Genomic DNA, 13,511 nt, shown 5'->3' with positions numbered 1-13,511 from the left:
AGGGCGAGACTCTCTTGGAGTGGACATGTGGGCAGCTGTATGAGGCCAGGTGTGACACCGTTAGTAGGGGCATTCTCAGAGAACCATTGGGCAACTTGCCAGGGTCTTTGCGAGGTTACCCGCATTTGCCGGGGGGGAAAAGGGAGCATCAGTGGTGACCCTGCTGTCCCTGAAGGCCATCAGAGTCTGTGAGCGTTTTCTGGGTGCTTTGTGGAGCTCCTCCAGCGTGGGGCCTCTCATCAGAACAAAAGGAGAGGGAGGGGTTCTCGGACAGGCCAGGCAGGAAAGCACGTCTCAAGAAGGGCCAAAGGGAAGACAGTAGGGCTGACGGAATATTCTGGAAGGGAGAGGATGCTGGGTCAGGATGTCTACCACTTCAACCACTGTGAAGGGAGGCAAGGTTTACAGAGGAAGAGCTTGCTCTAACTTCTCAGAGCGGTTGTCAAAAAGGGAACAAACAGGTGAGAAACAGCCTCTGAGGTGAGGGACGAGGGCATGAGGGTCTTGGAAAATGGGACATTACCTCTGGGGTCTCAGCGAACGGAGGGAGCTAAGTGGCTGCTGTGCCCCTCCCTGTCTTTGCATCTTTGGTCCTGGGCACAGTTACTCCAGGCTGACCTTTGTGCTGGGATCTAACTTTCGGGAAAAAAACTCTGCCCCCTCCCTCAGGACAAATCCTCATTTTCTTTGTTTTCTGCCCACCGGTACTGTTTCAGAGTTGGTAAAATTCCATTTGGCTGCTCGGGAGCTAGTTGTGCTGGGGGAAGGCAAACTCAGTGAAAACAACATGTTTTTTCCCCGGTTAATGCATTTTTCAGATACTCCTTTTTCTCTTCTTAAAAACAGAACAGCTCCTCTGCATAAATTCCCGATTCGTCACTCTCTCCAGCTCTGCAGGCCGCGAGGCTTAGGATGAGGGGCAGGGGCTGGAGAGTGGAGGGAGAAGCTGGCAGTGTTAGGGGAGTCACGACCATCAAGCAGAGGGCTGCTGCCCTCCCTGCAAGGCGTAGGTGGGATCATGGGGGGCCAGGACAACCCTTGCCACCTGCTTCTCTACTGGAGCCACCAGCGTTTGGGCAAGAAAAGAGCCTCAGAAGCAGGGCGGCTAAATTGTAAGGCAGGGGACAAAGTACGGCCCACGAGCTAAGAGTGGTTTTTACATTTTCACATGGTTGTTTTAAAGAAAAAAAGAATGTGTGATGGAGATCACATGCGTCTTGCAAAGCCTAAATTATTATCTGGACCTTTCTAGGAAAAGTTGGCCGACCCTTGATGTGAGCTCTGGAGGTTGCCAGTGACTAGGGGAACGTGAGACTTGTCCTGGGACACAGAGCAGGGACAGAGGATGCTTCTGCATGTGCGATGCTGGACCAATCCTGGTTCGCTGAGAAGGCAGCAGGCAGGGAAGAGATGGTACCCAGGTTCCTGGCAGGCCCCTGGCCCAGTCTGATGGCTGCTGGAACAGGAAGTGGGGTGACAGCTGTGACAAGACAGTCTGAGGTGGGGAGCAGCAGGGGTGTGCAGGCGTCCGGAAGCCTCTCAGTCCTGTTCAAGCCTCTGTCCCAAAACAAACTGCCACCTGGCAGACGGGAGGCTTTTCTGGGCATCTCATCTTGTGCAGGCGTCCAGTTAGATTCCTGAAGGTCCTTGAGTGGGGTAGAGCCCCAGAGAATAGGGTGTCCTGATTTGCCAAGGAGAGTCGCAGGCAGCATGTCTTGCTGGCCATGGGCCACTCGCACAGGTATGGGAAGCTGGCATGGCAGGGCCTCTTCGGATGGGGTGCCTCACCCAAGACAGCGCTCCCATCTGCCCAGGAAGCCCTGGCTGAGGTCTCAGAGGAGAGACAGGACGCTCCGAGGAACTTGCTGGCCTTCAGAATCCCTACATCTTGCCAATGCTTCCCTTTCCTCCTCCCTTTCTCCTCTCCCAGGCTTAGTGTGCTGGTCTCCTGCTCCGTGAAAAGTGCTCCCAGGGAAGACCTGGGCGATGGGAAAAATCCCCAGGGCCTGGAAGGAAGCTCATGTTAGGGCAGAGGAGGGAGGTGATGTTGGGGATGGCAGCCCAGACCTGTCTTAGGCTCTGAGAGTGGGGGGCAGATGTCCAGAGGGATGCTGGGGAAGGGGCTTCCTGGGTAGGGCCCCTCCAGGGAGAGCAGGGGGTGGGCGAATGGCTGGAGGGAATGGTTAAGGTTAGACACTGATGGTGTGTTGTTACTTCTTAGACCTGTATGCTTGAAAGAAAGCTCCATTTAGAAACAACCTTTTCTAAAGCTTTGGGGCAACATCTCAGATTTGTCCTCAGGGGATGGGTCATTACTGGAGGAAGGAGACTTGGGAAGTCAGGGCGGGAGCTGGAGGACAGGTGGCTACAGAAGGTCAGAGAGATGGGGGAGGGCTGGTGGCAGGGACAGGGATAGAGGAAGTGAGAGGGAGGGAGGGAGGGGTGTGGGCCAGGAAGGCTAGCAGAGTCGGGTTACAGGGGAGAAGTAAATTGAAGGGGAGGAGGTAGGGCTGGAGATGAGTAGAAGGGATGGGTTTGGGAGCAGAGGAGGGAGAAGAGAGGTTGCAGGAGTGAAGGAAGACTGGCCGGGAGGCCAAGAGCAGCCTGGGACTAGCTGGGGAGAAGAGATGTATCTCAGGGCATTGTCCAGTGTCTCCACCTAACTTTTAGGGGGGAACTTCCCTAAAGGCAGGGGTCCTTGTGGGGAGGTGGCTCAGAATCCTTCCATGGTGGCCTTCAGGCATGAGCCACAAGAGGCTAAGGAGGGGGCTGCCAAGTCTGTTTGGCACCCTGCCAAGGGGATGGAGGGCCGGGAGGTACACACAACCAGCTGCTTCCAAGGAGATCTAGGGGGCAGGAGGCTGGGTCGGGGAGGTGGGGGCCGGCCCGCTCAAGGGGAGGACTTACAGGAAGGATTTCATGTCCAAGCCTCGGTTTCGAATCTGCCCCACCACGTGGTCCCAGCTGCCCGGGTTGGAGCGGCTGCGGCCCCCCGCCGCCCGGTACTTGGAGCCGGCCGAGGTGCCCTGCCGAGCCTGGCCCCGGCCATAGGCCCGGGGGTTGGGGCCCGGCGCCGAGGCCATGTGGGCCTGCAGCTGGCCCAGGCTCTGGCTGGTGGTGGGCTGGCTGGGCTGCCGGCCCCGCTGGTGCTGGCTCAGCGGCTGCTGCAGGCTCTGCTGCCGCATCAGGGTGCGGGGTCGCTGGCATTTCGGCTCTCCCGTGGAGCTGGGGATAGACTCAAGGGTAGTGGCCGTGGACAGGGTGGAGTCCTCGAAACTTGGGGCAGGTGGAGGAGAGGAGAGAAAGGAGAAGCAGGTGAAGGGATCACAGTGGAGGAGAAAGAAGCCGAGGGCCAGGACTAGGAGGCCCCAGTGCAGGGTGCGCGCTGTCGGACCTCGCCAGGCCTCCATCGGAGCTGTCGCCGCTGCCGTCGCCGCCACTGCCTCTCCCAGGAGGCTGCAAAGCCCTCGCACCCACCCTGAGTCCCCAGGTCGGCTCCGCCCGCCCACCTTCTGGCCCTGGCTCAGCTAGTGCCAGAATACCTTCTGGCTAAGCCGACCTCCCTGCTGGTCTGAGTGGGCTGCCAGTGCTGCCAAGGCTGCGTGGTGAAGGCAGGTCCCCCGGGCCCTGCGGCTGCCTGTCATGTTGGAGTGGGAGGGGTGGAGGGAGCTGCTGTGGCTCCTCCCGCTGTCTCGCTGGGGGACACCAGGAAAGTCTGCCTCTGTGTTATAAGTACTGCCATCCTTTGGAGACAGGAAGAAATCCAGGCCAGCACAGAGCTGGCCTAGTAATCCTGGGGAGGCCGGGGAAGCCATCAGTTCTTATACTTTGTCCACAGAGGTGAGGAAGCGGCAGACCTCTGCCCTGTGGCCAGCACCTCCTTAGGATTCAGGCTATGGCATGGATCTTTGCCCTCTTCCCAGGGTTCTTTGTTTCAAAGGTCCAGCATCCTCTCCTGGGATCTTGGAAGTATCTCCCAGTCAGAGGACTGGACCAAGGAAAGAGTGCAGACAGGGTGGGAGCCCAGTATCCACTCATCCAACACTTCACCACAGTTCTAGCAGAGAAGAGGGTGACTGTCTTTGATGCATTTGCAAGGGGGTGCTCTCCCACAGGCCCATCAGCATCTCTGAAGTGCACTGGGAAGTGGGGCAAGGACAGAGAACTAGGACATGGCTGGTCAGATTCTGTATAGCCTCATAGAGACCTGGGTTTGAACCCCACCTCTGCCACTTACTAAATATGGGACTCTGGAAAAGTGACTCCATCTCTCTGGGCCTCAGTTTCTTCATCTATGAAATGGGAGTAATAAAATAATCCCCGAGCTTCCTCTGTCACAGAGTTGCCATGAGGATCTAATGAGGTTCGGCTGTATTGAAAATGCTGTATTGGTAAAAGGTCCCCATGCCAGTGGTTGGAGTCCGAAGTCCCTGGCCTCCCCTGGAGAACCTGTCTGCTTCATGCGCTGGCTGGAGATTTCACCATATCCCACAGGCAGGGCCAGAGCCAGGCTGCCCCCAGGCACCAGAGCGGAGCTGGAGACTGGGCTGAAGGAGCAGCTTTGGGTGAATCATTTCTCATCTTGGAACTTCAGGGTTCCAATCGTCTCCTCCTCTGTCCCTTCCCTCCGCCTCTCAATCCAATGGCCCTGGGGAGGGGTTGGGAAGTCATTGCCTGTGGGCCACATCTGGCCTGCTGCTTGTCTCTGTAAATAAAGTTTTACTGGAACCAAGCCATTGGCATTAGTTTACATGCTGTCTCTGGCTGCTTTCATTCCACAATGGCAGGGTTGAGTCATTATGCAAGAGACTATATGGCTTATAAAGCCTAAATATTTTCCAAGTGGCCTTTTACTGGGAGTAAGTTTGCTGACCTCTGGTCTAGGGCCATGGGGCAGTCAAGTATCTCCCGGGCTGCCCAAGGGAGGAGGCGCCAGAGCCCTTGGGAGCCACTTTCACCACTGCAACCAGACCTCAGCTTTGCTCACTCTCTGAGCCTACCCTGGGAACCAAAAAACAACAGTTAGGCTACCCCTGTGGGCTGAGAGAGAGAAAGAAAGAGAGTGAAAGAGAGAAAGAAAGAGTATAGTAAAGAGAGAGCGAAAGAGAGAGAGAAGCAAGCAAAACATGGCTTTAGCTGGGGTCTTGGAGGGGTGGCAGCCTTGCCTGACTCAGGCCTGAAATCAGGGCTACCTCCAGGGGCAGGCCCAGGCCTGGCCGGCCAGGTAGGCCCACAGCTCCCTGGGGGCAGGTCGAGGCAGAGGGAGGGTGGCACATTGGCAGCTGCCTCCTCCTCCTCCTTGGTGACCTCATTTTGGTTTCCTATCACATCCAAAATTAGTCCAATTTACAACCTCTCAGTCACAGGAAACTAAAATTGGTTCCTCCAGGCCTGAAGCCAGAGGATGGCATGGAGGCCTAACTGGCCTGGAGACTGGCTGGGGCAGGCTGGGAGGGTGGGGCACTGGGCCAGGCTCTCTGAAGGGGTGTGTGGCTTCCCTGTGGGACCCTCCTGAGGCCAGATGTTGGGAGAAATTGGCTTGTGTGCACTCAAGCCAACTAGCGAACGAGATCTTAGTACAGTGGCCTTCAGTGCTCCCAATAGCAGGAACCACAGGTCTTCTGAAGAGAATCAGGAGGGCCCTCAGTTGAGGCAACAGGATGGCCCAACAGCTAGAAAGGGGCAGGGCTGTTGACCTGTTAAGTGGGAGGCTGCTCCATTAGCTGGGAGTTCCAACTTCTGAAAATGGAATTTATACCCCAAGGGAAACTGGTCACAGCTCAAAGGACTCAGGGTCTAGAAGGGCTCTACTGAGGGGAATCAGAAGTTTCCAAAGGCCAAGATGAGAATAAAGCTGCCCCATGAGAGGGGATATACTATCTGTGGAAAACAGGGGCCAATCCTACGTCCATCAGCCAAGAGTGGGCCTGACTCTTTGACTAGCTCAGACAGCTATTACAGAGGGGACGGCTCCTTCTGCCTGATGTCTAGAACACCCCATGACATCTGGCGAGTGAAGCTAGCTGGGGTTTGACAACCCAACCTCCAGGAATACATGGTCCCAACAGCCAATGGTGGGATAGCTCGGTAACCAAGACTGGGACAGCCAACAGGGATGGCTGAGATGAGGATGAACCGATGGGGCAGCCTGTGGCTGCTCGTGAGTGGCTTCCACAACAGATGATGTATGGTTCGAGCAAGACTGGGACAGTCAGTGGAGTCACCCCATGGTCAAAAATGGAATGGCTCAACTTCTGGGTCTACAGCCGTCTGCTGGCAGTAAGAGGGAAAGCCTGGGAGCTGATGGGTGACTGTCAGGTTGAGAGTGGGCCAGATACCCAGGATGAGATGGAACAACCACAGGCCTGCTGCCCGTGGAGGGATGACCTGGTGGCTGAGATGGGGCGGCCAATCAAAGAGGATGGGATGACCCGGAAACTGAAATGAAGCTGCCCTGGGGGCAGAAAATGGAATGACCTGGTCACTGGCAAAGGAAGGGACTGATGGGGCATTAGCCAGAGGCTGAAATGCATCACTGTATGGCTGAGTTCGTCGTGCCAAATGGCAAGGATGATGGGAGAGTCTCATGAAGGGATGGAATGAGCCAGGGGCCGAGGACGGCACCTCTGGGGGCAGCAGCGGGCATGCCAGGGGTCCCGCTGTCCACCCTGGCAGGGCAGGCCTGAGCTCACGGCTCCGGCAGCCATGGGGCGCCATCACTCACTTGGACAAGTTGAGCTTCCCTGCGGCCAGGTGGCTCTGCACCGTCCGCCAGCGGCCTCTCCCGGCCTTGCCACTGCTGCCCGGCTCGCTGGGGGCAGCCCCGCCGCTTCTCAAGGCGTCCTCTCCGGGTGGTGGCACCGGCGCCGGCTTCTCCCCCAGCCGGCCTTCCCGCTCCACCGCCAGCCCCGCCGCGGCGGCCACTTTGGCGCCTGACAGGAGGGTGCCACTGGAGGCATGCACAAGGCAGCCAGGCCAGAGGGGCACCGGGGGTGGCGGTGGGGGAGAGAGGGCGGGCCATACGTGGGGGTGGGGGGGTGGAAGAGGAAGAAAAACAACAACAGATAAAAGGAAGAAAGAGACAGTGAGAGAGGAGGAGGAGAGAGACAGACGGACAAGAGACAGACAGAGAGAGAGAGAGAGACATCAGCACTGCAAATGGGTTAACAGCGGAGCCTGCAGAGAGGAGAGAGGGGGACCGGGCGGGCTGGGGGTCGGAGAACAACGCACCACGACAACGGAGGGGGGGCCCCTCCCCACCGCCTGGGGCAGGGGCGGCGGGGGTTGGGGGAGGGCAGCCACCTCCAACTCTATCCCACAGGACAACGAAGGGTTAACGACGGAGGAAGAGCGGGCTGTCCAGGCCAGGAGGCCCCAAGGCAGGGAGAAAGAGAAAGCCGTGTTAGTCAGAGTTCATCACCACCACCACCACCATCACCGCCACCACCGCCACGAACCACCGACCACCGACCACCGACCACCGAGCAGCCACGGCAGCACACAGCGGGGAGGAAGAAGCGACCACAACCGAGGGGGCGGGACCCAAACGGGCAACCCCATCCTGACTGCACAGAAGGTGGGGTGGGCCCCGGGACCAGCTGGGGGGGCCAAGTATGGCTGCCGAGGGGGCTCTCCTACAAGGCTGGCCCTGGGGGAGGGGACAGGAGCGGGCAGGCAGGTGGGCGGGGGCAGGAGGGGTTGCTCGTCTCCATGGTCGGCCTGCCCATGGGGTGGATGGGTGGGGACGTTGGGGGACAGGAGCGAGAGGAGGGAGTGAGGGGGGCCAGGGGTGGGTGGGGGCGGGAGGAGGGAAGGAGGGCGTGCGCGGATACTCGGTACATATGATCAAACCAGGTAAAGTCACTCACTTGAGGGACAGTCGTGGGTCGCCATAAGGGGCGTAGGGTGAAATGTTTAGAATAAACTCCTTGGGAGGGTAGGAGCTCCATTTCTGCTGCACTGTGCTCTCATTGTTATTCCAAAAGTCTCTGTCTAGATCACTGGAGGGGCAGAGAGAGAGGGGAGAAAACAGGGAGATACAAGAAGAAACAAGAACTGCAAGTCCTGCAGGGGCAGAAGGGACCAGGACCCCGGGGCCGGGCACACAGGGGGCGGGGTTTCGTGGTCAGCTCCTGCGGGAGGAAGAAAGGCAGGCGGGCACCACAGTCTGTGCCTCGCACACACACACACACGCACACATGTGCAAGCATACCCACGCACACACGCACGCACCCGAGGGCCGGGAAGCCACACAGAAAGGAGGCAAGCGGCAGGCGGCAGACCGGAGCCTCGCACCTGGGAAGCTGGTGGGAGAGAGAAAATGATGAGAGGCGGGGACATGGGGGAGAAGGGTTGGGGACGAGGCCCGGGGTGAGCAGGGGGAGTGGGAGAAGGAGAGTGCTGGTTTCTGGCTAGATGGAGCTGAAAGGCAGATCAGGCCCAGGTGCCAACTTGCTAGGCCCTACCTCTCCTGGCCTCAGTTTCCCGGCCGGTCAAAGGAGAAGACTGGCTGTAACTGCTATACTATCAACTCTCTCACTGTAGAATAAAAGCTCTAGTACAGGAGAACTCAAGGTTCTCTCCTCTTCCATGTTCTCTCCACTGAGGCCCTCCTGGGGTAGGCCCAGCCCCTTAACCATCTTTCTCCTCCTCCTCCTACTGGCCTGAGGGGCTCCCTGGCTTCCTCTGCTCTCTCTTCTACTCTGTGAGGCGGGGCTGCAGCCTTAACCTAAGACTGGGGGATCTCAGCTGAGCTGGAGACCATCTCTACTCCTTGCAAATGTGGCAGCTGGGTCACCCCACCCCCCTGAAAGGGGAGCATTCCCAGGCTTCTGACCTTGCTGAGGATGTCACTAAGATAACCAGGGCGCCCTTCAGTCCTTTGTTCTGGGGCCTGTGTAGCGGGAACCTGTCCTCTGGGTGTGTCCCTGGCCTGCCTGCTGGGGCAGCCCCTCCCTGGGTCCCTGTCCCTTTCCAAGGTGGAGCTGCTGGGTCTGGAAGGGACCTTCACCCCGGACTCTCCAACTTCTCCTGAGAACATGGGGACTTGCAGGTGGGGTGGGTGGCAGAAGCCTTGGCCGGTGGAGGGCACAGCCTGGGACCCCTGGGAGCCAAGGACAAGGGATGCCACCAGCTAATCAGGCCACTGGGACCCCAAGAAGCAGGGCTGGGAGTACAGGGGAATAGAGACAGTGACTATTCTGGAAGGCAGCCATGTTTCAGGCACGGGAATGCCTCTAGAGAAGAGGCCCCGGGAGGAGCACTGGGGTGGGCCTGGGGAGGACTGAGGCTGTGCCGCTCCCCAAAGCCAAGGTGGGGCAGTGTGGGGAAGGGTGCCATCAGGGGCACACACCACCCCCCAGGATCAAGCAAACATGTTCTTGTGGGACCTGCTTTTTCCTCCATTTAGAATTTGACCTTGACCTTGGTTCTCAACCTCAGACTCAGGCACAGAAGTGAGAAAGACGGAGAGAGGCTGAGCTGCCACCATAGGCCCAGATGAGATGGTGGCATTGGACATCCCTGGCGTAGACAGATTTCTCTGTCCAGAGTACACCCTGGAAATGTCTCACAGGGGACTCTGTGTACAGGGTTCAAAGCCAAAGTGTAGAGCCAGCTCACAGCGGCAGTAAGTGATGGGTATGAAGGAGGCAGGACAGGCCCCAGGGGAACCTAATCCCTTGACAAAAAACCCCCTTCCCACCACAGATGTCCCTTCCCAGCAGAGCCTCACACGAGGGTGTGGCTGGGGCACCCCGTGTCAGGTATAACAGAGATGGAGCAGGTAGCAGCCTCCCTTTCCCACTCCCTCCAGATCTCCAGAATCTAGGGCCACCCAACCCTAGGTCCCAGAAAAAAAATCCACCCAAAGCCACCGCTGCCGGACTTGTCTCCCACCCTGTGTTCTGAAGAGCTCCAGGGCCCCTCAGGTTTTTCCACTGTGGTACTGGAAAAAAGGATCTTTGATTAAAGAAATTTGGGAAACACTGATTCCTTTACTGCAGGGCTTCTCAGAGCCTTTAATGTGCCCATGAATATCAGTATCGCCAAGAGGGAGACAGTGTACAGTGTTCCCCAAACTTAGTCGACCATGAGACCCTTGATTCGTGGAACAGCTATGACTCATCTATGGGGCACAGGGGCCCTGAGGAACACAGTTTGGAAAGCACTGCTAAAGAACACAGTTTCCTAGAATCCTTGATAAGGCGATCCTTTGTGGGGGGTCCTAAGCCTGTGGAGGGCTGTGCAGGAAAGAGGCTCTCCCTCCTGTGACTCCACTGACTTGGGCCCTTTCTGTTCTCTTCTGGAAAGAAGGAAAGGCCGAGCTGCATGTAGACATACGTGGTAGCTTCCTTCCCTTGGGGCAGAGGGCCTGACCACTCAGCAGCATCAGGGGCAGGCTAGGATTGAGTGCGGGAGCTGCAGGACCACACAGAGGCAGGCTGGATGGCCGAGGCTGCCTCACCTTGTCTTAGAGAGCCCTCATGGGCACTGGTCTCAGCCTGGCACAGCCTGCTGCCCGCCCTCCCTCTGGTTGGGAATCCTGTCTCCTCTCGTGGGCCCTTTCCAGGACTCCAGGCCCTGCCACACGCACCCCTATCCAGGAAGGTTATGATCACCTGGCAGAGACAGGCCCCCAGCCCTGGCCCGCGGCTGTAAACGGCCTGTCCTGGAGGAGGCACAGGTGCTGCGCTGGCCATGCTCCCCCACGCGCTCTCTCGCCTTCAGAAAGCCCGGGCCTGCACTCTGCAAGAGCCCCTGAGCCCTGCCAGCACTTGGCTTTGAAGACTGGAGCCTGCGCAACCAACCCAGCTTCAAAGGCTCCCGAAGCCGCCTCCTGAGTCTCCTGCCCTCCCCCAGCCTCAGCCTGGCCCACCCCTCCTCTTGCCCCACCTCAGACACATGCACACAGATTCTACCAAGGCCCCAAACAGGATCAGTGCAAGAGATGAACAAAATGGGGCAGAGGAGGGCCTGGAAGGGAGCCCTCGGGAGCGGGGTGCAGGGTAGGGGAATTGAGAAGAGAAGGTGGAGAAAGAGGAAAGGGAAGGGGAAAGATGCACAGGGGAAGGCAAGGGAGACCAGCAGTGGGCAAGGGCCAGAGGGCAGGGGAGGGTGGCTGGGCCTTCAGAGGGATGAAGAGTGGGGGTAGAGAGGGCTGTGGGCATTCAGCTTCTAGGCAGAGCCCTTTGGCTGGCAGGCTTGGTCCAGGCCAGGCTGACATGTAGGGCTACCACCCCTACCTTGACCTCTGGGTTCAGCAGAGAGGAAGGGGCTGGGGCCACTGACCAGTGGACACAGAGGCTTCCCCCTCAGCGAAAGCCTCCATTTCCAGAGCCTAGGTGGCCTGAGTCCCCAGCCAGGTGGGTGGGGGGCTTCTCTTGGTGTCTCCCAGTGACCTCAGCAGAGGGCTGGCTAAGATGGTCTGCAGTGGGAGGGCAGACCCCTTGAAGAGGGCTCTACAGCAGAACAAGGAGACCGGGGTAAGGCAGAGACAGCCACACATGCAGCGGCTGGTGGGGGTGACGGGGAGGGAGGGACTGCTCCCCAGCGCTCTGCTCCCTGAGTGGCCCAGCACAGGGGCCAGCTGGGGTCCACAAGGCGTGTCTGCCTCCCCACTTCCAGGTCATCCTTAAACACTGGCAGAATCTGAGAAAAGAACCTGGGGTCTACTAGGGAGAGGCCTCCCTGGCCTAGCAGCAGGGGCCCCATGAGAGGGTCTTGGAGGTCCAGGGAAGCCTGCGGGTGGTGGGCACAGTGTGTGTGTGACAGGAAGGTTGGGTGGGAAAGCGGCAACCAGGGTTAAGGTGGGTGCAGACAGTGCTGGGGGTGACAGCAGCAGAAACGGAGGCCAGGGACTCCAGAGCACTGCAAGGGGCTTGGGCACAGGCAGAAAAGACAGGGCCCCTGAGTTGTTGGGGGCATGTGGAGGGTGTAGAGAGCATGGCATCAGGGTGTGGGGGAACCGGAAGTGTGTGGTCAGGTCTGCGGGGCTGAGGGAGAGAAGGGGCTCCTCCCACCTGGGCTGCTTGTGTGGCCCCATCCCAAACTGGCAGCCTGGCACCTACTTGATAGCCTTCTTCTCACTGCGCCCACGCCCTGAGTCTGGCGTGCCCACCGTCTCCAAGGAATTCTTGTAGCGTTTGCCCTGTGGAGATAGCACTGGGGTCACTCCTGGGGAACAGGACTGTACCCTCCCCACCTCCCCAGAACAGGGACCCGGAGGGGAAGGAGATAGACCTGAGTTGGGCTGTGGCAACAAGGCCAGGACCAGTGTGCGAGGATGTCACAGCGGTGGGGGCCAATCCCCTGGATGCCCGCTCCCTGGTTGGCAGCTCCTGGGCCCCATTGGGCTCTAGGACCTGCCTCATCCGCCTCAACCTGAACCTCATCCCTGACTCCCAGGGATCAGCCCCTCCTGTCTGCCTATCTCCTGGGGCTCTGGCCCAGCTCCCAGAAACACAGTTCCCTCTGCCATGGACAGACGGCTCTCAGGCGCCTGGCCACGTCACACTGTCCACGTCACCACCCCCAGATGGTGGGGGTGGCATCCTGCAGGGCAAGGTTGGCAGTGGCCAGTGATGTGAACAGTGGGGGCGGGGAGAAGGCCATGTCCCCAGTCCTGCTCGGGGCTGTGTCCACCACTGTCTGGGGCTCTCTGGGGGTCCTTGTGTCCTGGGGCTGTGAGGCAGGAGCAAGGCTGTTTTAGGAAGGCAGTCTTAGGAAGAGAGACTGCCCACTGACTCAGAGGCAGCTGTGGGGAGGCAGCCCAGGCCCCTGCTCCCCAGAGTCCCTCACACTAGCAGGGGGAGGGAGGGGGCAGGGCAGCGGGTGGGCACCCCAGGTCCTCCAGCTAAAGGAAGGGCCGTGGCCACAGTGGCAACTGGGCCTGCTGCCGGGAAGGTGAGCACCATTCACCTTCTCAGTTTGGGTTTCTAAATTTAGCTCATGCAGAGCCCAGCCCCATTAACATTCCTGGCTGCCACCAAGCGTCCTCACACGCACCCATGGGCCACGGACCTGGGCCAGGTCCAGGTCCATGGCTGATGTGGGCAGTGGGGTAACAGGGGCTGTGCGGGGGTTGGGGCTGCCTCTCCCAGTCCATTCTCCCACTGGGCACTGGCCTGCCTCTCCCCGGCTGCACACACACACACACACACACACACACATAGACACACACACACACACAGACACACACACACACACGTGCGCACGCAAATGCTTCCCAACACCCCGTCATGTGCACCAGAACCACAGCCACAACAGTCGATTATTCCATCATCTCTAAAGCAAAGTAAGAGCTGTCACTGCCATGATCCCTGTCACGGCCATGCTCCCTGACGCTCCTGCCAGGGGCAGCCCCTTCCCAGGCACGGGAGCCGCCTATCTAGGGAGACTGGCAGCAAAGCTCCCTCATGCCACCAGCAGTGCCCTACACCTCAGGGTTGCCTGAGGCTTGGCTCCAGCAATGCCGCATGTTCCCCCATCGTCCTAGCCAAGTCCCTTCCCTT

The 13,511-nt window shown here is 59.0% G+C and overlaps 1 protein-coding gene across 16 annotated transcripts in view; it reads right to left on the bottom strand.

Moving 5' to 3' along the window:
• SYT7 (synaptotagmin 7) overlaps positions 1–13,511 on the bottom strand; it is a 64,369-nt gene that overhangs the window by 22,234 nt on the left and 28,624 nt on the right. For 3 of the 16 annotated variants that reach the window (XM_007996013.3, XM_037999222.2, XM_037999223.2), the window contains 4 exons: positions 12,069–12,148; positions 7,869–8,000; positions 6,725–6,949; positions 2,908–3,276 (listed from right to left, as the gene is read on the bottom strand). In XM_007996013.3, coding sequence (XP_007994204.1) covers positions 2,908–3,276; positions 6,725–6,949; positions 7,869–8,000; positions 12,069–12,148 — 806 coding nt within the window. Of the gene's footprint in view, positions 1–2,907; positions 6,702–6,724; positions 6,950–7,868; positions 8,001–12,068; positions 12,149–13,511 lie in introns of those variants that run through there. The other 13 variants (XM_073015675.1, XM_073015670.1, XM_007996063.3 and 10 more) reach the window with 9 other exon arrangements.

The sequence above is a fragment of the Chlorocebus sabaeus genome, chromosome 1, assembly GCF_047675955.1.
Source record: "Chlorocebus sabaeus isolate Y175 chromosome 1, mChlSab1.0.hap1, whole genome shotgun sequence".
Taxonomy (NCBI): Eukaryota; Metazoa; Chordata; class Mammalia; order Primates; family Cercopithecidae; genus Chlorocebus; species Chlorocebus sabaeus.
This window is presented reverse-complemented; position numbering and strand designations above follow the sequence as displayed.